Source organism: Stenella coeruleoalba (assembly GCF_951394435.1).
Source record: "Stenella coeruleoalba genome assembly, chromosome: X".
NCBI lineage: Eukaryota > Metazoa > Chordata > Mammalia > Artiodactyla > Delphinidae > Stenella > Stenella coeruleoalba.
This window is the reverse complement of record NC_137152.1, coordinates 37800604-37825088: the sequence shown is the minus strand read 5'-3', so window position 1 is coordinate 37825088 and position 24485 is coordinate 37800604. Positions and strand designations below refer to the sequence as shown.

Here is a 24485-nt window from a genome sequence, read left to right as displayed (position 1 = left end):
CAGTTTTGTAGCACATCAGCCTCAGGCAAGGCCACTCTGCAGCCGCCATAGATCAAGACAAAAACAAGCCCGCTCCATAATTACGTTCGAACACAGACAGAGCGTGAGGATTGTCCGAGCCACAGAAATGACCAAGTGGTCCCCTAACCTGGCTAATATGCTGCTTCTTTACCAATTACAACTTTAGCCTCACTTTAATCTTCCCTCTTTCTAGATAAGATTTACTGATACGCAATCACAGAATCACTCCACTTCCAATCCAGAGCAAAGCCCTGCTTCCTTAAGCCTTCCCCCAAATCACCTAACACCAGCCCAAATCCTAGAAGAAATCCTCCCTAGCACCCTCTTACTAAGATACCCCACGGTTCCCCACAGTGTGAGCTGTCTCTTGTTGCAATGAGCAGTCAACCCAACTTGTTCAAGCACCGGCGTATTCCTGGGGGTCTTTGGCTGGAGGGCTTTGACAGCACTTACAGAGTTCGCTGAAAATTCAAGGGCTCCTTGAAACCTCTGGTCCACAGGCTCTTAATTAAATGGCCTTGTGCCTAGAGCATCAGTAATGTCATTAAATAGATGGAAAAAGTGAGGTCTAGACAGATTAAGTGACTTCCTCAAAGTCCCACCCCCCAGGGCTGGTAGCTGGGTGGGAACTGGAAACCATGGTGGCTAACCCAAAGTGTTTCATCTTCCCTGGTCCAGCTGCTCTGGGTCGCAGAGCCTGGTCCCTCACAGACCCTGTCACCAGGAGTATGCCTTATTCCCATCTCTCTGCTTCCCTTCTCATACCTCCCTGCCTTTGCCCATGCCATGCCCTCTGCCTGGAATGCCCTTCCTCTGCTTCTCATCCTTGAGCTCTCCTGATTTCCCTTCAAGAGCCAGCTTGGTATCACCTGCGAGGTGGGGGAAACCTTTCCCGTCTCCTGTCTCTGGCACTCCCACACCCTGGGCCGACCCTCCCTTCATAGGCCTTGTCACACAGAAGCTCCTGTCTCCTCACTAGGCAGGGCCTGCACACCTGTTCTGTCTGGGGCCCCGAGTGCCTGTGCTGGGCTGCGCTGGGCTGGGCTTCCAGGGGATGTCCAGGGAGGGCTGACTACAGGACTCCATCAAGCAGCTGACTAGTGTGGGTGAAGGAGGGGAGGTGCTGCTGGCCTCTGCCTGCCTGGAGCATGCTTGGAATGGGGCTGCCAAGAAGACTCTCTGGATCTGGGGGGGCACTGACGCTCACCCCGCAGTCAGTCCTATTGCCCTCAGCTTCCTGCCCCACCACACCCGCAGGCTGCTGCTCCTGTTCCTTCCAGGACCCGCTTGGGCCTCTCCATAGCTCCTGGCTCCCCAGGGCCCCCTGGTACACTGTCCCTTACCCTGGGTCCCTCTGGTGCCCCAAGGTCTGACTGCACCGACCTCATGTCGAGCTGTTAAAGCTGTGGGCATTTCCTAACTGGGCCTGACACCTGGAAGGCTGCAGCACGGGGGTTTGTTCAGCCACCGAGCCCCATCCCCTGCCAGGGATGTCATCCCTATGGCACATCCTCGACTGTCCTCCTGGCTCTTGGTAACTGTGAAAGACAACGCCATCCCACAGAGCCAACAGAGCCCAATGCTCCTGACAAAGGGCTTCGGATGGTTTCTTAGATAAAAATTCAGCTACACTCAGGAGATTTCAGAAGCTGCTTCCGTCGAGGAAATTCTTAGAGCCCCAGCTAGGAGTGGCCTCCACTTCCTGGTTAGAGATGCTCACCAGCACAGCTGCCCAGCGCTCCCCTCCCTCCTCTTCCCTTGGCGATGAGGCCGTGCATCCTGCAAGCCCCCCAGCTCTGCAGAGCCGGGTACGTTGGGATGCACATGCCTAATGCCCCCAACCATGCTGGGTCCCTCACACGCGTCCCCAGAGCACGTGGCATGAACCAGAGTTCACGATAGCATCTGCACACCAACCAGTCGTCTATGCATCCATCTGTCGTCCGTCTGTCCGTCCATCTCAGAGACAGTTCCCACAAAGGCATCCTTTCTGCGAATTTGGAGTCTTTTTGTTTCTTTGAATTGCAGGCTGGATTTGACACACATGGCTCCTTGGGGCTTGGAGCAAGAGTGGGCTGGCCACCCAAAGGTCTCTGGCTACACTCTCTGGGTGCCAGCTTTTTTGCTCAAATGTCACCCCTGGCTTCCCAGGGTCAGGGATGAAAGGTCCCTCCCCCTCTTCCCAGTGTCAACTTCTGCCTCGGCCCTTCATTCACCTGATTCTTCAACCACACTCATCTCTCTTACACCTCCCCAAATTTATCCATGCTGTGCCCACTTCCAGGAATGCCCTTCCTTCTCCTCTCTCTTGGGGTTTCCACAGAATCGATCACAGAATCATGCAGTGAGGTATGCCCGTGGATGTCTCTCCAGCTAGACTGGGGGCTGCATAAAAGCAGGGGGTGGACATGATTCATCTCTGTGCTCCCGATGCATGGTATGGGCTGGATCCATAAGAGTCTCCAGTTATGTGGGTGGGGGGGTGGATGGTTGGGTAGGTGTGTGGGTGGACGGATGGGTGGATGGATGAGTGGATGAATGAATAGGTGGGTAGGTGGGTCACTGATGGGTGGATGAATGGGTGCAAGGCTAGGTGAGTGGTTGGGTGATGGGTGAGTGGGTGGGTGGATGGATGGAAGAGCGGGTGATGACTGTTCTAATGTTTTGACCTGCCCTATCTGCTTCCTGGAGCCTCCCGTCTGACCCTCCCACACAGAACTTATCTGTAATCATCCAGAAGAACAGACCTCCCTCTTTAGGAAGCTCCTTCCTCAGTGTTAGAAATTGATGCTTGATGAATACACATCTACTCAACAGCTTTGAAGCAGAACTCAAGTGACAGGTTGACAGCTGGACAGACAGAGCCCTCAGAGGAAGGGAAAAGAACTGCCTGGGAGGGCCATCTGCCTTGCATGGAGACCTAAGATAGGAAAGAGATTTCTCTTTCCTCCTGGGCTCCCTTGGGGCCTCTAGATCCACCGTGTACTTGGAAGTCTCCCCAGAGACCTCTCCTTCCTATTGCCACACTGCCCTAAATTCCACCATTAGATTAAATCGTTTCCAGCGAGGCTTTGCCTTCTTCAGATAGCCTCTGCCACAAACACGTTCACAGCTTCTGGAAGACATTGACATTTTAGTATAAAATACGTGTCACGAGAGGCAGAATTTCTGGTGGCTGAGAGAGATGAGGTTTACTGAGTCCATCCCTCAGCCCCTACAAGTTCCCCAAGCAGGCCTCAGGTGTGACCTAAGGACCAAACTCTCCTCTACATTAGCCTTGCGCACCCGGGCACTTGGGCTCTTGGCCGACTCTGCCTCTCAGCCTTTTGAGCGGCTTCCTTATTGTGGAGGGGCGTGCCTTTCCCCTTCTGGTCTGCAGTGCTTTATCTCTGAAAGCAGGGCCTGGGGTAGGGGGGAGCTTCAGTTTTCAGCTGTTATGCTCTTGGAGACCATCTGTTCCTCCCTAAAAGGTGGCTGCAAAGGTCCTCAGCAGCCAATTCCCAACTCCAACGTGTCCATTGTGCAGATGGAGAAACCAAGGCCCCAAGAGGTGACTTCCCCCAGGGAGCCCCACAGTCACCTGATGGGAATTCATCTTTCCTTGTGTTCCTCCCCGCTTCGTCCTCTGGGCCCCAGGATCCCCTGGGTGGCAGCCACAGGGGTTCCAGAGAGAGTGAGCCAGACACATCCTCGCTGGCCAGGGATCTGACTCACTGATCCATCCCCCAGGGAGCACTTCCTAGGTATCTTAGCCCAGGATGGAGAAGCTGGGCCCTGCTAGGCCAGCATCTGCAAGGGGTCCCAAGCATCCTTTCTAAGATGTCTGCCATTGGAAGTTCTGCAAACAGACCTAATGACTGGCAGCTGACATTTATTTAGTCGTTGCTCTGTGCTGGACTATTTAAAGAGCTTCTCATCCATTACCTCGGTTAATCTGCTCCGCAGGAACCATAATTACCTTCATTTCATCCATAAGGCAGCTGAGACTCAGCTGTTGAAACAACCTGCCTGAGAATAAAGCCCTTCCCACTGGTGTCACCAGCCCAGCAGCCCAGGATGGCAATGGGGCATTTCAGCACCTGTGTGTCCTGAATAAGCCCAACACAACTGGCACTGTCCAGGAAGGGGATGGGGAGCTGGCTGTGCCTTAGATCTGAATCAGGGCACAGCACTGACGGTGGGAACAAACGGGGGGGCCCTCACCCCAGAGGGTCATTCCACATCTTCAGGGTTGGGGGGGTGTCACAGCCCCCCTTTTCCACACCCTGTGCAAAGCACAGCGCTTCCCTCCAGGAGCAGGGCAGAGCCCAGGATGGCCTGGATTCAGCTGTCTCCCCACCCCAGCCCCTGGGGCTCCCTTCACGCAAGACCCTTCCCCTCCCACCTCTGTACCTTATCTGTACTATGACCTGGCAGATGTGGTTAAAGAAAAAGTTCCAAAACGGTAAGGTCACGACTCATACACATATAAAGTGAACACACGTCAAAGATTTTACTTAGGGCTTTTAGTAATGAGAACTGCTAAGACGTTACAATCAGGGCTTTTAGTAATGAGAACGGCTAAGACGCTACAATCAGCTCAAAGGAGAATCTGCAGAATAGATGTATATAGATGAATTTGCCAATTGCTGCCCTAGGATATTTGGAGTCATCCTTTCTACAGGGTAGAAAGCACTTGTATCTCGACAGGACAACATTCACTTGCATGTTTAATAACGGGACTCCTCAGTTCTGCGCATGTTAACTCCTGTCTCTATAGAGTTTCAAAATGGCCCAGCCACAGACAAGGGTGCTGCCCCTATGGATCAGATAAGCCATAAATGTCCCCTAGACACACGAGTGTTCCATTGAAATGACACCTGGGAATAGTTCTGCCCATTGAAAAACCTCCCACAGTTTTTCCTGACAATGTATAGCACTGAACTAGACATTGGCTGAGACTTTTTGCAGCTCAGAGGCCTTCCTGAGTTGAGGCATGCCCAGCCCCTGTGGTTATATCCGCTTTCTGACTCATCTATCTCCTCACTTCTTTGCTTTTGAGACCTGGACGCTGAGGGGCGCCACTAGCTCACCTAGGACGTTTGCGAACTTCAGGAAAGGACGCCCCTTCCTCCTGACGGACATGGCCCCATGCCAAGACCCAGGGATGCAAGAGGAGCCCAGGCCACATCTCCGTCCCCACCTGCCTCCTTGGCCGGGTGTCCCTGGTCAGGGCACAGCCTGCCCAGCTGTGCACGGTGGCCTGCTGCCCCAATATTATACAGTCAGTAGTGGTGACCCCCTTACTAAAAGGATCTAGAAGAAAGCGATCAGCTTGGGGTTGAGGTGGGGGCCCTGACACTACACCTGAGGGGCTTTTTTGGGGTGAAGGGCTAGGGTGCTGAGACTAGAAGGGAGACCTCTCTGCTCTCTGCAAACCTGCTGTACATCTGGGCCAGCCTTGGAATTCAGGAGCAGCAGTCCCCCTGTCCAGCCAGAGCCAGGAGGAGGGTTGGGGGTCCCTGTGCCTCGCCCCCCCTGTCTGGGCAAGTTGGTGGGGGGCTGGGGCTGGCAGTGGAGCTGCCCCCTCCTAGCCCAGGGTGGCTGGTCCGCCAGGTCTGGTCTCCCCACTGCCGACAGGCCAGCGGGCATGGCTCCCTCAGCCCATTTCCGAACCTTGCCCCAGGAGAAAGGGTGTGAAGACTCAAAGGTAGCAGAGGAGCAGGACAGTGGCCTAACGCTGGGGAGCCGCTCTTCTGCCCGCTCACTGTCTGTGGGCTACTCTTTCAGGCTAAATGCTTCCCTGGGCCTGGGCTGCAAGCAGGCAAGCCATTTGACAGCAAAGAATACTGAGGCCCGGGAAGGGTTGTGGCTTACCTGGGCCCCAGTGGCCCTGGGAACCCTAAACAACTTCCTAAGTGTAAGCTGCCCATTCCAGGGACAGATCAACGACTCCCCCACCTACCAACCCTAATCCATCTCTAGGCCCCTCCTAGGCCTGGCCTCTGGGTCTCCTACAAGCAATGAGAGAGCCAGATGTGGCTTCCTGACCGAATGAACACTGCCTTCCTACGCCTAGGCCTTGGCCTTCTGAGTCGAGGCCTTTGCCTTGATTTCTGTCTCCTTTTTCCTGTTCCTGCACATCCAGGCCCTCCCTTGCCCTGGGCCCTCTTCCCTGCACCTTCCTACCCCACCCTCTAGGAAACCTTACCTGAGTCTCTGCTCCCTGATCTGAGTAGCTTGCTGGCATTTCTGCTTTGTATCATGGAGGCTTATAAGCATTGCTCATCTTTCCTGGAGTCTGGAGTTTGGTCACATCATCTCCAGGGTTCCAGAGCCCACCACTGTGCTCAACTTGGCTGAATGAAGGAAGGGGCGCTTTCCCAGCTCTAGCTTTGTCCCAAGTAACAAGGTTGGAGAAAAGCAAAACGGTCCTGAATTCCACTCCCCGGCCTCTGCCAAAACCTGGATTCCTAGAGAAAGCACACTTCTTGGTTTCTCTTACAATCCCCAGCCAGGTGTAGGTGGAAGGGGAGCAGCACGCCCACCCCCACACAGATGCTATAAGTGTGTCCCCAAGGAGACATGTGCACAGACACCAAGATCCAAGCTCATGGGTACATCTGAACACCTGAGCACATGCCATGCATGGGCCCCTAGGGATACACGTATACACATGCCCTTACCCAGGCCCATGTCCACACATGAAACCACGCACACACATGGGCATGGGCCCCCAGAGTTGTACATGCACAGATAGTGAGGCCCAGGACTGTGGGCACAGCTGCACCCACCCACCCACACACATGCACATTTATACAGGGCCCATGGGCCAATATACACCCGTGTACACACACATTTATGGGTGCCCAGGGGTACGCGTGCACAGACATCACAGTCCAGGCTCCTGGGCGCTAGTGAGTCCATACAAACACAGATGTGCTTTCATGAACCCCCTAGGGGACATGAGCACAGACAGCCAGGCCCAGGCCGATGGAAATAACTCCAGCCATGCCTACATACATGCCCAGGCCCAGGCTCTCAGGGGTATGTGCTTACTGACACCCAGGCCCAGCCCCATGTGTGCACCTGGTCAATCACACTGGCAAATGCACCGGCACCCGGGATATACAAGCACAGACACTACACACACAAGCCTGGGCCAATGGGCTCCTCTGTACCTGTGCACTTACACACAGCCACGCATGTGCACCCTAGGGTACACCCATACACACACAGACACAAACACTCAGGCTTGCGCCCATGGTAATAGGGCTTTGAACACGAAATCTCCTGCATAAGCACATCCCAGTGTGTGTACACTATTGCTATTCACAAACACCCTGATCAGGGTACAGGCCTCCGTGTCCCTGCTGGGCTCATCTGCACCCTAGCACCTCCACAGGTGCACACTTGTACTTGTGTAATGCACATACACACCTGCACCCAAACCAGCAAAGCCTGAATGCACATGCATGTACCACATATGCGTGCACATGTGAACACTGTAAATGTGCACACACAGACATAAGCACACCAGGCGCGCATGCAAATAATTTCACACATGCTGGAATGCACACTGTGCACACACACGTCCATGTGGGCGTGCACACCCGATAACCCTTGGAAGCTTTCAATCACCAACTCTGCCTGGCTGGTAATTGCTTTCAGCTCCTGCGTCTGGCAGAACTTTCTTGTGAGATGCGGTCTGTGATCTATGATCCACCCCAGCTTTCCCCAGCCCCTGCCACCTAGAGAGATTCAGACATTTGTCCCTAACCTTGGGCTGCCACCAAGCCTGAGACTACACCATTACAGCTACTCTCCCAAACCACGGCACCAGTGGCTCTAAACTGCATACGTGTTATGTGGGAGAACAGCCTGGCGTGAACCAGGTTTGGGTGGGGTTTTAGAAGGAGGCTTAGGGCGGTTCTGAAAACTCCCCAAACAATTATTTTTAAAAAAAATTTTTATTACCCCCAACAATTCTTACTCATCTTGCAGTGTGGCTGAGGATGTCCTGTGGATACAGCCCCCAGAATCCGATCTGTGGGAGTGCTGTGGATTTCACCCTGTGTTTCTCTGGCTACACATCCCCTCTCTGAGCTTCAGAGCCCCGTTCAGCTAGACAGGGAGACTGTGCTGAATTTTCCTTCTTTCACTTGAATGCCTGCTGTCCTCAGACATGGCCAAAATGAGTCTCCTGGAGTCAGATCTGAAACTGAGAGGCAAAGTATTAGTTTGCTCTATGTATTAGGGCTGCCATAACAAAATACCACTGACTGGGTGGCTTAAACAACAGACACATTTCCTCAAAGTTCTGGAGGCTGGAAGTCCAAGATCAAGGTGCCATTCGAGTTGGTTTCTGGTGAGGCATCTCTTCCTGGCTTGCAGATGGCCACCTTCTCACTGTGTCCTCACATGGCCTTTCCTCTGTGCACGTATGCATGGAAAGAGCTCGCTGGTGTCTCTTCCTCTTCTTATAAGACTCCCTCCAGTCCTATTGGATTAGGACCAACTCCTATGACCTCATTCCTCATTTAATTATGATCTCCTTAAAGCCCCCATCTTCAAAAACAGTCACATTGAGGGCTAGGGCTTCAACACATGAATTTGTAGGGGGACACAGTTCAGGTGCTAACAGTCAACAAACAAAGCGCTACCTTGAGCTGTGGCAGGATGGCTACAGCTCCTCCTTTTCCTCAGATGCGTTCCTGAGACGTGTCTGTGCAGAAACCAGATGGAGAGGAGGAGTAACAACAGGCACGATCACAGCCCATCTTGTAGACATAGAATTCCTTACTGCTTGCAAAGTACTGCACTTAAAAAAAAGTCATATTTACTGAGGTATATTTTACATACAGTAAAATGTCTCCTTTGTAGCATACAGTTCTCCGAGGCTTGACAAACAAAACTAGTTGGTTAACTGCCACTAGTAGGAGAGAAGTTCTCTCACTTCAAAATAGTTCTTTGTGTGGCCACGCTGAAGTCAGCCCCTCCCTCCACCCCTAACTCCTCCCTGGCAACCACTGATCTGTGTGCTATCCCCACAGTTTTGCTTTTTTCCAGAATGCCATATAGGTGGAATCGGACAGTATGTAGCCTTGTTATTCAGGCTCCTTTCACTTAGCCTAGTGCATTTGAGGGTCGTCTATGTTGGATGCATCAGTAGTTTGCTTTTCATTGCTGAGTAGTAAGTGAGGATGTATCAGTTTCTTCGTTTATTTGCCAGCAGTTGAAAGACATGTGGGTTGTTTCCAGGTTGGGGTGATTGCAAACAAAGCTGTTATGGATATTTGCATATAGGTTTTTGTATAAACACAAGTTTTCATTTTTCTTGGATAAATACCTATGAGTAGGATTGCTGGGTTGTGTGGTAGGTGTATGCTTCACTTCATAAGAAACTGCCTAACTGTTTTCCAAAGTGACTTAACCATTTAACACCCCTACCAGCACCATAGGAGAGTTTCAGCCTGGCCAACACTTAGTATGGTCAGTCTTTTTAAATTTCACCATTCGAATAAGTGTATAATGATATCTCATTGTGGTTTTAACTTGCATTTCTCGAATGATTAATGACGTTGAGCATCTTTTCACATGTTTATTTGCCATCTGTATTTCCTCTTTGGTGCAGTATCTGTTCAAATCTCTTGCCCATTTTTTAATTGGGTTGTTGGTTTTCTTATTATTGAATTGTGGGAATTCTTTATATATTCTGGATACTGGTCCTTTGTCAGATAATGTATTTTGAAAATATTTTCTCCCAGTCTGTGGCTCATCCTTTCACTTTTGCATTATACATTTATATCTATTATTTTGTTTCATTTATACTTTCAACAAGTATTTATTAAGTGTGCCATGCACTGCTCTAGGTACTAAAAACACAGAAGAGAACACAACAGGCACAAACACCTGTCTTCAGGGACCTCCCATGCTCAGTATTATTCAATAGGCAATGGAAAACACTAAATTAACATGTTAGATATTCTACTTGTCCCCTCACCCCCGGCAATCCATTCTCCCTCCTTCCCTGTCCTGCCCTGTGTCCCAGTGTGGACTTCATCAGCCATGCTCTGCCCCACCTGGCTTCCAGCGGGGTTGGCCAATGAGAGGCCCCGGTAGGTGACTGGACAACACAAGGACAGAGAAAGCCAGGTGTTCACTGGCTGGGGCTGGGTTCCAGCTTCTCCTGGGTTTCGGGAACACTGTTCCCGTTCCTGCCCCTTCAGGCCTAGGAATGGTGGCAGCACCCCTCTGATGCCAGTCCCTGGGTAGCTCAGCAACCTTACTGGTTTACTGAACTCTCTGCACCTCTGTAATTGTCCCTTCATTCAGGTCTCTTTGAAATTCCACCTGTGTGTGCTTTGTGTCCCTCCACCCCAAATGCAGTGCCCTGGCTGACTCAACAAGTAGATATATAATATACTATTAGGATGTACTAAGTGCTATGAAGAAAAACAAAGCAGGATGCAGGGATACAGAGGTCCTATTTTGGATAGTCAGGGAAGGCTTCCTAAGGAGATGATCTTTAAGCAGAGAAAAGAAAACGAAGGGGGAAGCCATGTAACTGTGAACGATGTACATATCTTGGGACAAGTGTTCAAGCACAGGGGAAACAGCAGGCGCACAGGCCCTGAAGTGGGAATAATGCTTTGGTGTGTTTGAGGAACATCAAGGAGGCTAGTGTGGTTGGAGAGAATAGGTGAGTAGAGATGCTGGAGAGATTGGCAGGGCAAGAATTATTATACTCATCTGCCAAAGGTGGAAACCCAGGGCCCAGGGAAAGGCAAGGCTGGCCTGAGGTCCCACAGTGAGGTCATTTTCATTCAATCCCCACGACTTCTCCCCAATATATCCTGTGTTTCTGGGGAACAGGAGGAGGGCTACCACATGCCCCAGTGAGAATGTACAGCCCCCTGGGGAGGCCTGTCAAGTGGTTATGGCCCTGGCTCCTGGGGCCCCTGCCCTCCATGGCTCAGCCTGATCTCTGATCTGACTTAAGGACTCCAGTCTGTCCTCACAGCAGCCAGAGGGTCCTGTTACAATCCAAGTCAGCCCACGGCCCTCCTCTGCTCAGAGCCCTGCTCTGAGATCTCTCTCAGAAAAAAAGACAAAGTCCTCCCCGTGGCCAGAGAGGCCCTACAGAACCAGGCCCTGTAACCTCTCCGACCTCACCTCCTGCCACTCGCGCCTCGCTCACTCTGCTCCCACTCTACCTCAAGTGTGCCAGGTATGCTCCTGCCTCAGGGCCTTTGCACAGGCTTTCCCCCTTTGTCTGGATTACTCTTTCTCTAGATGTAGCCCCTCCTGGGGTCACACTGACTGGTGTATGGATCCTCCCAGGGTCACATAGCCTGGGGTGTGGCCACTCCTGGGATCAAACAGATGACAGTGTAGACATTCATGAGGTCACTAGATTTGGGCGTAAGCAATCCTGGGGTCACACTGATTGGAATGTGGACCTCCTGGGGTCACACACTCGGGTGTGGAGGCTCTAGGGCGTCACACAGCCTGGTGTGTGGTCATGCAGGATGGGGCGTGGCCACTCCTGAAGTCTCATGGGCTGGGATGTGTTCTCCTAGATTCCTACAGATTGGTGGGTGGACACTCCTGGAGTCACACGGACTATGATCTGGTACCTTCTCACACAGGTTCAACTTTGGACACCATCAGAGTCACAAACTTTGGGGTCTGGACCACAGACTGGGACAATGACATGACTGAGGACACATACACTGGGGAGTCACTGTAGTCAAAGGACTGTCGCGTGGACACTGCTAGAGTATCATAGGCAGGAGTGTCCACGCCCCAGTGTATGTAACACCAGGAGGACCCACAGTCAGCCTGTGTTTATCCAGAAGGAGACCTCTGTAGTCATGCTGCTTGCAGTGTGCCCTCTGCTGGGATCACACCAACCGCAGCAGAGATGCCTCTCAGGACAGGCAGATGGGGGTGGACAGTGGTGTGATCACACCGAATTTGGTGTGGGCATTCCTCCAGTCACACTGAATGGGTGACCAACGCCCCTGTGATCACAGACACTGGAGCATGGAGACTCCTTTGGTCACACAGATGGGGGGTATCCTCCCCTGGGTCACCCAGACTGGAGTGTAGACCCACCAGCAGTCACAGGCATGGGACTTTCATACTCCTGTGGTCACCCTCATGGGAGCACACCCTCCTGAGGCCACAGGCACTGGGTATAGACACGCTGTGCCAGCAACTGTGGGGTTTGGACAATACTGGGTCACATACACTCGAGATTGGACATTGCTTCTGTCACAGAAATTCAAGTGTGGACATTCCTGGGCCACGGAGACTGGAGCGTGGACACCTCTGTGATCACACAGTTTGAGATAATCACACTCACGGTGCCACTCAGACTGTGCTGTGGAACCTCCCAAAGTCACACAGACTAAGCCATTGCCACTTCTGGACTCTGACTGTGGGGTGGACACTCCTGGGGGGTCACAAAGGCTGGGCTGTGGACGTTTCTGTAGTCAAACATTGGGATGTGGACACAGCCAGGGTAAAACCCACCGGACCCATCTGGGGTCACAAAGACAAGGGGAGGACATGTTTATGGTCCCACGCACTCAAGTGTAGACACCCCTCTGCTCACCTTGTTCGGGATGTGGACGCTTGTGGCATCATGCAGACTGGAGTTCAGCTACTCCTAGGGTGACAGAGATGACGTAGTAAATGAGCCTGTGGGGCCACAGAGACTGAGGTGGGGACACTCCGCGCTCCCACACCGAGTAGAAAGCTCTGGAGTTGCAGGCTGGGGAGTGACGCCCTGGTGGTCACAGATCCCAGAGCATAGAGACTTCATTGATCACACAGTCAAGGGTGTACCATCCTAGGGACACATGGACTGGGTGGTGGCCACTCCTGTGGTCACACAGAAAGTTGATCATCCTGGGGTCATACAGACTATTGTGTAGACCCTTCTGGAGAAACACAGGCTGACTGTGGGTCCTCCTGGGGTTACATACACTGGGGTGTGGACACTCCTGGTGTTTCAAGCGCTGAGGAATGATCACTCCTAGGGGACACTGACTGGCAGGTGGAAAGCCAACAGTGACAGACTGGGGTGTAAACAAACAATGCTTTCGTAACACAGACTAGGGGTGTGCTTCCCTCAGGACACACACTGGCATCGGGAGACTCCTGGGATCAGGCAGAGGGGGTGGACATTTCTATGGTGACAGAACCTGACGTATGCCACTGGTGAAGTCACCCAGACTGGGACGTGGGCACTGCCGCTGACTGACATACTTTGCAGTGGGCACCTCTGTGGTCAAACAGACTGGAGTTTTTACAACGCTGCGGTCAGAAGCTTTGGGATATGCACACTTATGGGGTCACAGACTATATTTTGAATACTCCAGGTGTCACACAGACTGGAGTGTACACCCTCCTGTGGTGACACAGACTACACTGTAGACACCCTTGGGGGGCGACAATGACTGAGGTGTGGTAACCCTGGGGGTTACAGCGACAGGGGAATGGACACCCATTGTTGTTACACAGTCTAAGCAATTGACAAACCTGCAGTCATCTGACCAGGACGTGTACACTTTTGGGGTAACACAGGCTGTGTTGCGGAAAGCCTGGGGTCACAAAGACTGGAGAATAAACAATCCTGTCATCACAGACCGGGGTGGAAAAACTCCAGGAGTCACTCAGACTAAAGTACGTACCCCACTGGGGACACACGGGCTGGGACGGATGTACCTCTGGGGACAAACTGACTTTGGCGTGGAAAATTCTGGGGTCACACTGAGGGGCATGGACACTCCTGGAGTCGCAAGACTAGGGCCACGCAGGTGGAGAGTGGGCACTCCTGAGCTCAGAGAGCAGGCCTAGGCTGGGTGGGCCTCTCCTCGGCCACACACTTGGGGGTGTGGACTCCACTGGCTTGCACAGACTGGGAATTAGACACTGCTCCCGTCAGAGAGACTTTCGGTGTATACTTTTGACGTTACACAGATGGGGGTGGACACCAGGGACACACAGCCCAAGGTGAGTATGCCCACAGGGTCCCAAAGGCTGGTGTGTTTACGCTCCTGGGGATTGAGACGTGGATACTCCTGGGATTATACAAACTGGGCTGTCCACACTCCTGGGGCGTCACTGACTCTAGTGTGGACACTGCTGAATTTACACGGTGATGGGTGTGGACACACCACCTTTTGTGTGGATACTTCTGTTTTACATTCCTGGAGTCACACAGACTGGGGTGTGGACATTCCTGTGGTCACACTGACGTGGGTGATAAGACTCCTGGGTTAACAAGCTGTGGTGTGGGCCCCCTGGGGTTAGACTCAGTATGGACACTCCCAGGGTCACAAAGTCAGGTATAGAAACACCTGGGGTCACAGACTGGGATGTCGGTAGTCCTGAGGTCAATGGCTGGTGTGTGGACAAAGAACAGTGATTTTCTAAAGATAAGCGAGTAAGCTGCGGAAGCCGGGTCTGCCCATGTAGCTCGTGTTTGTCAGCTCCTGTTTGCTAAAATATAGAAATTCAGGACGGCAGTCATGGCAGACTTTCCGATATTCCTTTAAGAGAGGGGTTCTTAATGTAAAAAATTTGCTCTGGGGAGTTCCCTGGTGGCCTAGTGGTTAGGATTCTGGGCTTTCACTGCCGTGGTGTGGGTTTAACCCCTGATCAGGGAACTGAGATCCCACAAGCCATGCAGCATAGCTAAAAAAAAAATTGTTCTGGGGAACCTTTGGCATCTGATCTGATCAAGTCTGTGGACCCCTTCATAGAATATTTTTGAAAGCATGCGTGTGCATGTGCATACACACACACACACGCTCAAATACACAGGATTATGGAAACTAAATAAACAGCATGGAGGTTCCTCAAAATATTAAATAGAACTACCATATGATCCAGCATTCCCCATATCCCAAATATATACTTCTGAGTATATATACAAAGGAGATGGAATCACTGCCTCTAAGAGCTATCTGCACCCCAATGTTCACTGCAGTATTATCTACAATAGCCAAGATATGCAAACAACCTAGGGATCTGTTGACAGATGAATGAATAAAGAAAATGCAGTATATGCATATGATAGAATATTATTCAGCCATAAAAAAGGAAACCCGCCATTTGTGACTACGTGGACAGACCCTGAGGTAAGTATTATGCTAAATGAAATTAGTCAGAGAAACACAAATACTGTATGATCTCACTTATATGTGGAATCTAAAAATGGGTGAAGGTGGTCAAAAGGTACAACACTTCTAGTTATAAATAAGTTCTGGGGATGTAATATACAGCATAGTGACTATACTTATCAATACTATATTGTATATTTGAAAGTTGCTAAGAGAGCAAATCTTAAAACTTCCCATCACAAGAAAAAAAACTGTAACTATGTGAGGTGATAGATGTTAATTAAACCCGCGGTAGTCATCTTGCAATATACACATGTATCAAATCATTATGTTGTACACTTTCAACTTACACATTATATCAATTATATTTCAATAAAACTAGAAAAATAGTTACCATGTTAAAATGAAACAACATTGGGATGCTATATGAACTTTTTTTATTAATACATCAAATTTTAAGATCTTATTCAAAGTAGTGACCAATGTGAACAATATTTTAAGATGCCTGCAACGACTGTAACATAACATAAAAAAGTAACTGTGATCTGTATTGGTGGAAGTTGCAGGCACTGCTTTTACTATTGTGATTTGACGCCAACATTCAGATCCGGGGGTACAGCTAAAATTTCAGTTATATTTAGTGAAAATAAAGATGTAATATATCCCTCCATCAAATCCACACATAACCCTGACTTCTACCAAGGTTAAGAACCCCCGCTCTCAGGGTAAATTCTGGACATAATCAGGACACGGCTGGAAAGATTTAGAGAAGAGGCAAGACCCCACTCAAGAATCCCCTCTGCAGTGCAGACAGACATTCCGTGATGTTTCTTTCCTCGCTGTGTTCCTGGTGGTTGCTGCAGGTTCCCACTCGGAGCTTGTATGTTCAGGACCGGTTGATGAGATATTTGAAAACAAGTTCATCAACTCAAGTTCTGGTTTTCCTGACAGCAAACAGCTTCCGAGTCCTTATCAGATTGCCAGCTAACTAAAGGTCAAAGTAAAAGGAAGTTTTAAACCAAAATATGTTTCCCCACTGTCTTCTACTATAATCATTGTTTGCTCAGCTACTAACATTTTTTTGAAGTTTTTTCCTTTACTTTCATTGTGAACCATAACACACAGAAAAATGCATAAAACATATAATGTTCATTCTTTGATGTGTAGTTCTCCACTGCGAATAAACCAGGATTTAACGATCCATACTACAGCTATTGGATATTTGGGCTGTATCTAGTCTGGGGGTACTACAAATAGTGCTGGCTAGGAACATTCTAGTACTCATTTCTTAGGAGTGGAACTGGCACACATGCAGCTTTAGCAGATAATGCCTAACAATTTTCCAGTGGCTACACCATTATATGCTGCCATGGGCGTATTCAAGAGTTCCAACTGCTGCACATCCTTCCAGACGCTTAGTATTGTCAATCTTTTTAGTTCTAGCCTGCATTTCCCTGATGAGCAGCTTTTCATGTGCTTACTGGCCATTCTCATATTTTCTTTTCCTTACTGATTTATAGCAGTTTTTTAAATATCAAGGATACTATATATAGGGATTATAAATATCTCTTCCCATTGTGATTTGCCATTTCATTTTTTTAAAGATGTCTTTTTTACTTCTTATTTTAATGGAAGACTTGGTCTGAATAACCTGCAAAGCCATTGCCAGACAGGGATGTCCTCTAATGTGGTATCCTGAGTGTGCGAAGCCCTCCAGCACTGATAGGTTTAGCCCAGACTGTTCCAGGCAAACTGGCTCCTCACTGCTCCCTCACATACCAGGCAGGGTTCCACCTCAGGGCCTTTGTATTTGCTATTTCCTCTCCCTGGAATGCTCTTCCCCTAGATAAACACACGATTCCCTCCTTCATCTTCTTCAGGTCTCTGCTCAAACATTACCTCAGTGAGACCTTCCATGATAACCTTTTCAAAAACTGCAAACTGCCACCTCCTAGAATTCTTGACCTCTTTACCCTGCTTTAAAAATTTCTTCATATCCCATATTACTTTTACATTTTATATATATGTGTGTGTGTGTACGTACATATATAGAGAGGTCAAGATAAATAGTTTGTGTATGTGTGGGTGGAAACTCCTGCATTTAGACTGTGTCACTGCTTATCACCTCTTTCCCAAACTAGAAGCTCTGACGGCCAGGATATTTGTCTGTGTTATTCCCTGCTCTATCTTCAAACCTAGAACAATGCCCAGCACACAGCATGTGCTCAATAAATGTTTACTGAGTACCTCAATATGTAAAATCCTTAAAGCAGTTCCTGGCACATAAGATCAGGTGTTTTAGTAAAGGTCTGCTGACTGAAATCTTACCAGCTGATGTAAAAATTTCAAAGGTGAAATTTTACTCAGTTTTTTCTTAAAGGTGCCATTTACTCAAATTCTTAGACAAAAAGGCAAATTTACCTTAACATCTTAAGGCGAACAGTTCATTTCACTGTCTTCCACCTACTCAAGAAAAAAAGAAGGGACTCAGATACTTGGCTAAGCTTTTCTGTTCACTGTACTTGGTTTTACCCATTGACTTTTATAGCTATTGGGAGGCAGGGAAGAGAAGTTTGTCCCAGAAACCATGTGATTTGGGGCAGAAGGAGGCACACGAGGAGGGGGTCACTGTGGGCACAGAGAAAGGGAATTAAGGGCTCTGGGCCCGTGTTTCCAGACCTCAGAGGCCAGCAGGGTGTGGCGCTGTGGGGCGGCCAGGGACTGGGGCAACGTGTCCACTGTGCTGATGGGGCAGTCCTGGGGGCGCATCTCCTTGGCCAGCCGCCCCTTCTTCTTCAAGGTGCAGGCCTCCTGGTATGGTGGTGAGATGGGGGGCTGCGTGGGCGGAGTATACTTGTATTCTGAGCCGTCCTCTAGCTGCAGGGACACATATCGGCAGGGGGTGGTGAGGACCTGGGAACCTAGGACAGCACCCCCCATCCACCCACTGTTGGCTGGGCGCTTACATCCAGTGGGTAACTGCGGTCCGAATCATATGCACTCAGGTCCCCACAGGTCACAAATGGTACAATGATGCGGGTGGGACCATCTAATTGGTTGAAATCTGGATCTGACAAGCAGGGAGAGATGAGGCAGGACAGGGCTGGGGTGTCTGGGAACAGTCGTGACTCAGGCTGCACCAAGGATGGGTACCGAGGCCTCCCCAACGTATCCACCAGCTACTCTTACCCTCCTTTACCGGAAATCCTTCATTTGGTTCAGATCACTTCCTCAGGGAAGCCCTCCATGATCACCTGTTCTAAAACACACCCCCCCAACCCACTTTTCTCCGACTGCACTTATGTCCACCTGCCATATACTGTCTGGACTTTGTCTCACTCAAGTGTGCCTGCCACAAGAGCCGCTCTGTGCTTTTTCCCTCTAGGGGCCAGTCTGAAGGCCCTCACAGGATGACATTCCCAAACAGGGGTGGGGTTTCCACCTGGGGCGTGACTGAATCTTCTTAGTCTAGAATCTCCGCAGACAAGTGGAGTCTCCCTTGGGGTAGGACTCAGGATCCTCCTGTGACAGACTTTTCACCAGGTCCAAGAGTTACCACTAGGCCACTGGGTTAAAGATCCTCCTGGGACAAAATATCCATACGGGGGTGGAATTTCCAGAGGATGGGGCTGAGGATCCTTTTGGGACAGAATTCCCCTAAGGTGCAGAGTTTCTACCAGGGGGTGGGGCTGAGGGCCCTCCTGGGACATAAATTCCATTGGTGGACAGACTCTCCCCAGGGATGGGGCCCAGGGCTCTGGCTCTCACCGTAAGAGTGGTCCAGCAGGGGTTTGGTCAGGTCCGGCAGGAAGCCCTCAGGGGGGTCATAACCCTTACAGACAGCAAAGGCCTCTGTGGGGATAAGGTGGAGTGAGGGGCGACTGCCAGCACCACCCCGTGCGGATGGGTCCCTGAGATGCGCACCCCCCAGCCTGGCCCCTCCACCCCACTGACCAATGCTGGAGTTCCGGCTGCTCTTGGGCTTGGCACAGAGCACGGTGGAGAAGAAGACACGCAGCTGACTGTAGATCAGTGTCACATCCCGGCCTCGGAAGATCTGCAGGGTGGGGAGGCAGAGATGAAGGCATGAGGATGACCTTTGGAGACCCCTCTCTACCCGCTACCAGGTTCCCTGAGTCTTACCTTGGCCACAAAGCAGCCCCCTGGCTTCAAGACATGTGTAGCAATATTCAGAGCCTGTGGGCAGGACAGATGGCTAAGGCTGAGGTGGAGACAGCCAGGAGGGGGCCAAACTGAGGCAGGGGCAGCCAGGGTTACTCACGGCTAGGAGGAGCTGGGCCTGCATATACTCATCAACATCATGGAGGCCGGTTACTGCATCAAGAGAACAGCATTAGGGGGCCTTCCAGTCTAGCTATGCTCCTGTTCTAACCTCCCAGAGAGGTTAGAGAGCTAAAAACGTTTCCTAGGCTCTCTTACTGCTAAGGTTCTGCATGCAAATACTACCTGCCAACTAGATGTGTACTCTGAGCTCCTAACCCTTAGGCACTCATTTTTATTCTCAAAACCACCTCAGGCGCGAATACTGTTATCATCATTTCTACCTCCAGTCCAGACTGTTCCTCTTGACTCCAGACTCAGATCAGAACGAACATCTCAGACTCAATACATCCAAAAACAAACTCCCGATCTTCCTGTCCAAATCTGCTCCTCCCATCATCTTTCCCATCTCACCTGATCCTTCCAGTTGTTCAAGCCAAAAATCTTCGAGTTACCTTTGACACACACCCACCCACCACTCCCTCCTCACACCCACATTTAAGCCATTAGCAAATCTTCTCAACTCCACCTGGACGACTGCAGCGGCTTCCCCTCCCCAGGTCTCACCCCTCACACTGCTCACAGCAGCCAGAGGGATCCTGTCACAACCCAAGTCAGGCAGGGCCCTCCTCTGCTCACAACCCTCTCATGGTTTTCTCCACGCTCTCATCTCAGTGAAGAAGCCAAAGTCACCACTGTGGCCCAGAAAGATCCACACAAGGATCTGTTCTCACCTCCTACAACTCTCCTGCTCACTCACTCTGATCCAGCCACGCTGATCTTGCTATACCTCACACATGCCAAGCACCCTCCTACCTCAGGGCCTTTGCATAGGCCAATTCCTTTACCTGGATTGTTCTTCCTCCAGACGTGCCCCTGGCCCATTCCCTTGACTCCTTTAGGTTTTTGTGCTAAAGCCAATGAGGCCTTCCCAACTTTATTTAAAATTCCTACAGGTACTCCCCTCTTCCCTCTCCTTTTCATTGACATCCCCATGGTACCTATCACCTTTTGACAGGCTACAAAGCTCAATCACTTGTTTCTCTTCTGTCTGCTCCCACTAGAACACCAGCTCTATAAGGTCAGAGATTAGCAGAATTTTATTCACAAATATTTTCCCAACATGTACAACAGTGCCTGACACACAACAGGTGCTCAGTAAATGTGCTGAATGGATGGATGGCTAACTAACTGAAAATAAAAAAAGAAAAAGAGTGAACACTAAGATGGAATTGGACAGTTGCAGAGAGATGAGCAATAAGAAGATGAAAGGGTGGACAAAACCCAAATGGTAGAGTACGGGGAGGGAGAAGACAGAGGCAGAGAATAGGAAACAGAGGTAGGGAGAAGTTGCTAGATATAGGAACAGCTGACAGTGGAGAGGAGAGGCAGTAAAAGAAGCCAACAGAGGCGGGACATACAGAGAAGGACACACATAGGGCCCCCGCCTGGCCTCCCAATCCCTGCTGTTTACCATCAGGAGCCCCGTCGCACACCACTAGGTCCGCGGGGCAGCCCTCAAAGTGCTGGATGATCTCCTTGGCAGTGGACAGCTATGGAAAAGAGGGAGGATGAGTGGCCCCAAAGCACCCCCTCCACAGCCCTCTAACCCCACCTGCCCTTGGCCCTGGCCCGCAGCCCCTGGGTCAGCCAAATTCTCAGGCTTTGCCTAAGACCAGGCTCCATCTCTGGGATCATTTTTTGCTGTCTCTCTGTGATGATGACAGGCTGGCTCTGTTTCTCTGCTGTTACACTCTCTTGGGTTCTCTCAGTTACTCCATCTCTGTCTGTCTTTCTCAGTCTGTTTGTCTTTCTCTTTCTCTCTTCCACTTGCCGTAGCCCACAGGTTGGGGGGCCTTTGCCCAGGATACACCCCAACACCCCAAGCCATGCTCTCACCTGGGTGATATCCCCCTGGATCTGTAACACACCTGGTAGTGGAGCCATAGCCTGAAGGTCCACGGCCACCACGTGGCCGGACCCCTGGCCCCTGTGGACAACATGGTCCATGTCAGCCCAGTTATCACTCCTGGTCCACCCTCCATCTAACCTGCCCTCCCACTCTCCCATCTGGGACTCCACACTCACCCAATCTTCTGGCTCAGCACCTGGCTCCAGCTGCCCGGGGCCGCGCACAGGTCAACTGCCCGCGTCACACCTGAGCACACACAGGAAGGTGTAGTGGTCAGCTGCACCCACCTCTCCAACCTGGGACCCTACAAAGTTCACCCCTTTCCCCTGGGGAGCACCCGTATCTATCTGCTGCCTAGATGCCCAGCTCCTTTCACATACCTGCCCATCTTCCTGCCTGGCCCCTGCCCCATAGACCCTCCAAGTCAGCCCACCTACCACAGGGAGCTCTGTAGGCCTAGCCCACTTGTCTATTCCCTTCGCCCACCCCATCCCCCCGTGACCCGCCCGCCAAGTGGGGACCTTGGAAGAGTTGGAATTCCTCGTCAAGTTGTAGCAGCTTGAAGGCACTGCGGGCACGCCAGCCATTCTCCTTGGCTAGGCGGTAGTAGACATCCCGCTTATCCTTTGACGTCCGTCCCATCTCACACACTGTTTGCCCAGGGACCTGCCAACAGTAAGCTGACGCCGCCCTATATCAGTAAGTGGGCCATCACCTACCTCTGCAGGGCAGCGAGAACCACAAAAACTAAACCGGGCTCATCTGATCCATGTGACAGCTCACTCAACAGGTGGGAAGGCTGGAGCCCAGTCACTAACCCCAATGACCTCACTGAGCCTGAAGGACCCCACCACTGAGCTCTCAGGCTCCATCACTAACCCCACAGATCCCCCCCAAAGATCCCACAAACCCAACCCATATCTCATAGATGACCCATTACTGACCCTGTCCACCTCCCACTGCTGTCACTCACACACCACATATTAAACCCCACTATCAACCCTTCTCTGCCCACCTTACCCCCAATAACATCTTACTGTCTTCCCAGCTCTCCTCATTGCCCCTAGAGTCATATAGCCCTACTAGCCCCCCATTAATCCCTTGTTTTCACCCCATTATCCTCATACTATCTCACTGCGCTCCCCACCTCCTTAATCTCTCTCCCCTGAAGTGATTAGGCCCCCAATAATTCCCTTATTACTACATCTTTATCACCGCCCCCCCATTAATGCCTGGAGAATCATGGCCTATTAGTCCCCCATTGAGCTCTCAATTACTATGATTTATCAGTCCCCATTAACCTGGCCCTCCAACTGATCCTTCATAGATCACACCACTAGCCCCTTGTAACCCTTCACTACCACACATTCATGTTAATCCCTGATAATCATACATCAGTTCCACATTCTCCCCTCACTGCCCACCTTTATCCCCACCCAACAATCACTTGATGATCACACCCAACAGCTTACTATTACCCCCTCTTTGCTCACTCTGCTCCTATTAATTCTTCAATGATCATACCATCATCACCCACTAAAATCTTTTGATTACAACACCCCTTCAGCCTCTCATTCTCTCTTCTTTGATCACTACTCCCATTAGTTCCTTGATCATGACTTTTACTGGCCTCTATTATTCCCTCCACGGTCGCACCATTATCCTTTCAATCACTATGCCCCACCACTCTTTAACCCGTTGAATATCATACCTCCATCAGTCCCTCAAGGATCACACTCCTACCTACCTCCCATTATCTTCTAGTTGCCCACTCTACCATCCCCTCATTAATTAACGAACACATCCCATTGGCCCCCTTGAACACATCGACTAAAACACGCCTTTTAGCCCTCACCGATTCCCCAATAACACTCCCACCAGACCTCTATTACACCCACGCAGCCCACCAAACCTCCACACCCACCCATTAACAGCCCTCTGGCTACACCGCCGGTCCCTCCTCCTCATTACCTGAAAGCCCAAGTCCCCAATGGGACCACAAGACCGGCTCCGCCGGTATCTGGACCTCTGCGCCCCCCCGCCCACCCCCAGACCATCCCGCATGAGTGGTCCCCTTCTCCAGACAAACCTTGGGTCTGGAGCCTACCTGGTGCCAGCTGCCCGGACTACGCAGCTGCAGCGCCGAGGGCGAACTTGCCTCCTTCCCTCACCGGCGGGACAACGCAGGCATGCCTCAACCGTCTTGGCCGGGACCCAAGTCCTCCGCGCCCCAGGGCCTACCTTAAACTTTCGGAGTGGGGAGAAGCGGAACGAAGGAGGCCGGTCCGCAAGCAGCCGGAGCCTCGGCGAGAGCGCAAACCGGTGAGAAGTCGTAGGGCTTCAGTCTGTATTCTAGTTGATCCGAATGTCTGTCGCGCATGCCTAAGGGCAACCAGAGCGTGGAAAGCCTGTCATCGTGGAACGCGGTAGCTCGCGCCAAGCGGGGACCAGACCTGAACGTACCACGTGAGTTCCGCCATCTCGCACCGACGTAGCCGGTCGGGCGAACTGCCGTTCCCAGCATGCAACGGGCGCGAGTAAAGCGCCAAAGTCGCGCACGGCATGGCTGAAACGTCGCGAGGCACGAGAACTGACTTTGTTCTTTTGTTACAGGGCGAAAATCGACGTACTCTCCGCCCCTCCCTTCTTGTACAATAGTATTCCTTGAACCTGTGGACTACATTTCCCAAGATACAACGCGCGCGGCGGCACCTATTTATTTTTCGCACGCCGCGAAGTGCAATCACCTCTGGGGTAGCGAATTTGAGAGGAAGGAGAGTGCGTTAAGTGCGTGAGCGCGCAGAAGCTGCTCGGCTGCAATTTCAAATCCCACTTCCGCTAACTGATAGCGCCTTCTGACTGTTACCGTCTCAGACCTGCGGTTTCTTCTTCTGTAAAATGGGGATGACAAGTAGTTCAGACTCCAGAGAGAGCCATTGGCAGGATTAAATAGGTGTAGTTCCGCACACTGTAATTCTGTGTTCTTCAAACACTTTTAACTCGGACCTAGAAAAAAGACTGCATCTCGACCCAGTGCACAAGCAAATATAGTAATGGAAACATTTGTTACAGCGTTTACCATGTGCCAGGCACTCTTCTGAGTGCTCTCAGTGGTGTGCTGGTAAATGGTTAACAATCAGCTCTTTAGGTGGAGA

The 24485-nt window shown here is 51.0% G+C and overlaps 1 protein-coding gene across 5 annotated transcripts; it reads right to left on the bottom strand.

Annotated features, from left to right (window-relative positions):
- Nucleotides 1-15240: 15240 nt before the first annotated feature.
- Nucleotides 15241-24095, bottom strand: FTSJ1 (FtsJ RNA 2'-O-methyltransferase 1). Of its 5 annotated transcripts, XM_079911290.1 has the most exons (14): nt 23794-24095; nt 23572-23712; nt 21852-22010; nt 21507-21576; nt 21318-21408; nt 20893-20971; nt 19420-19472; nt 19281-19334; nt 19092-19194; nt 18906-18989; nt 18104-18207; nt 17817-18014; nt 17559-17600; nt 15241-16125 (listed from the first exon to the last, which is right to left on the bottom strand). In XM_079911290.1, the coding sequence occupies exons 3-13, from the start codon at nt 21970-21972 to the stop codon at nt 17568-17570; spliced, it is 990 nt and encodes a 329-aa protein (XP_079767416.1). In that variant the 5' UTR covers nt 21973-22010; nt 23572-23712; nt 23794-24095; the 3' UTR covers nt 15241-16125; nt 17559-17567. The 5 variants fall into 5 exon arrangements, with proteins under 5 accessions (XP_079767416.1, XP_079767418.1, XP_079767417.1 ...); XM_079911292.1 differs by having other exon boundaries at nt 18104-18201; nt 23572-24095; XM_079911291.1 differs by lacking the exon at nt 23794-24095 and having other exon boundaries at nt 23438-23572.
- Nucleotides 24096-24485: the final 390 nt, after the last annotated feature.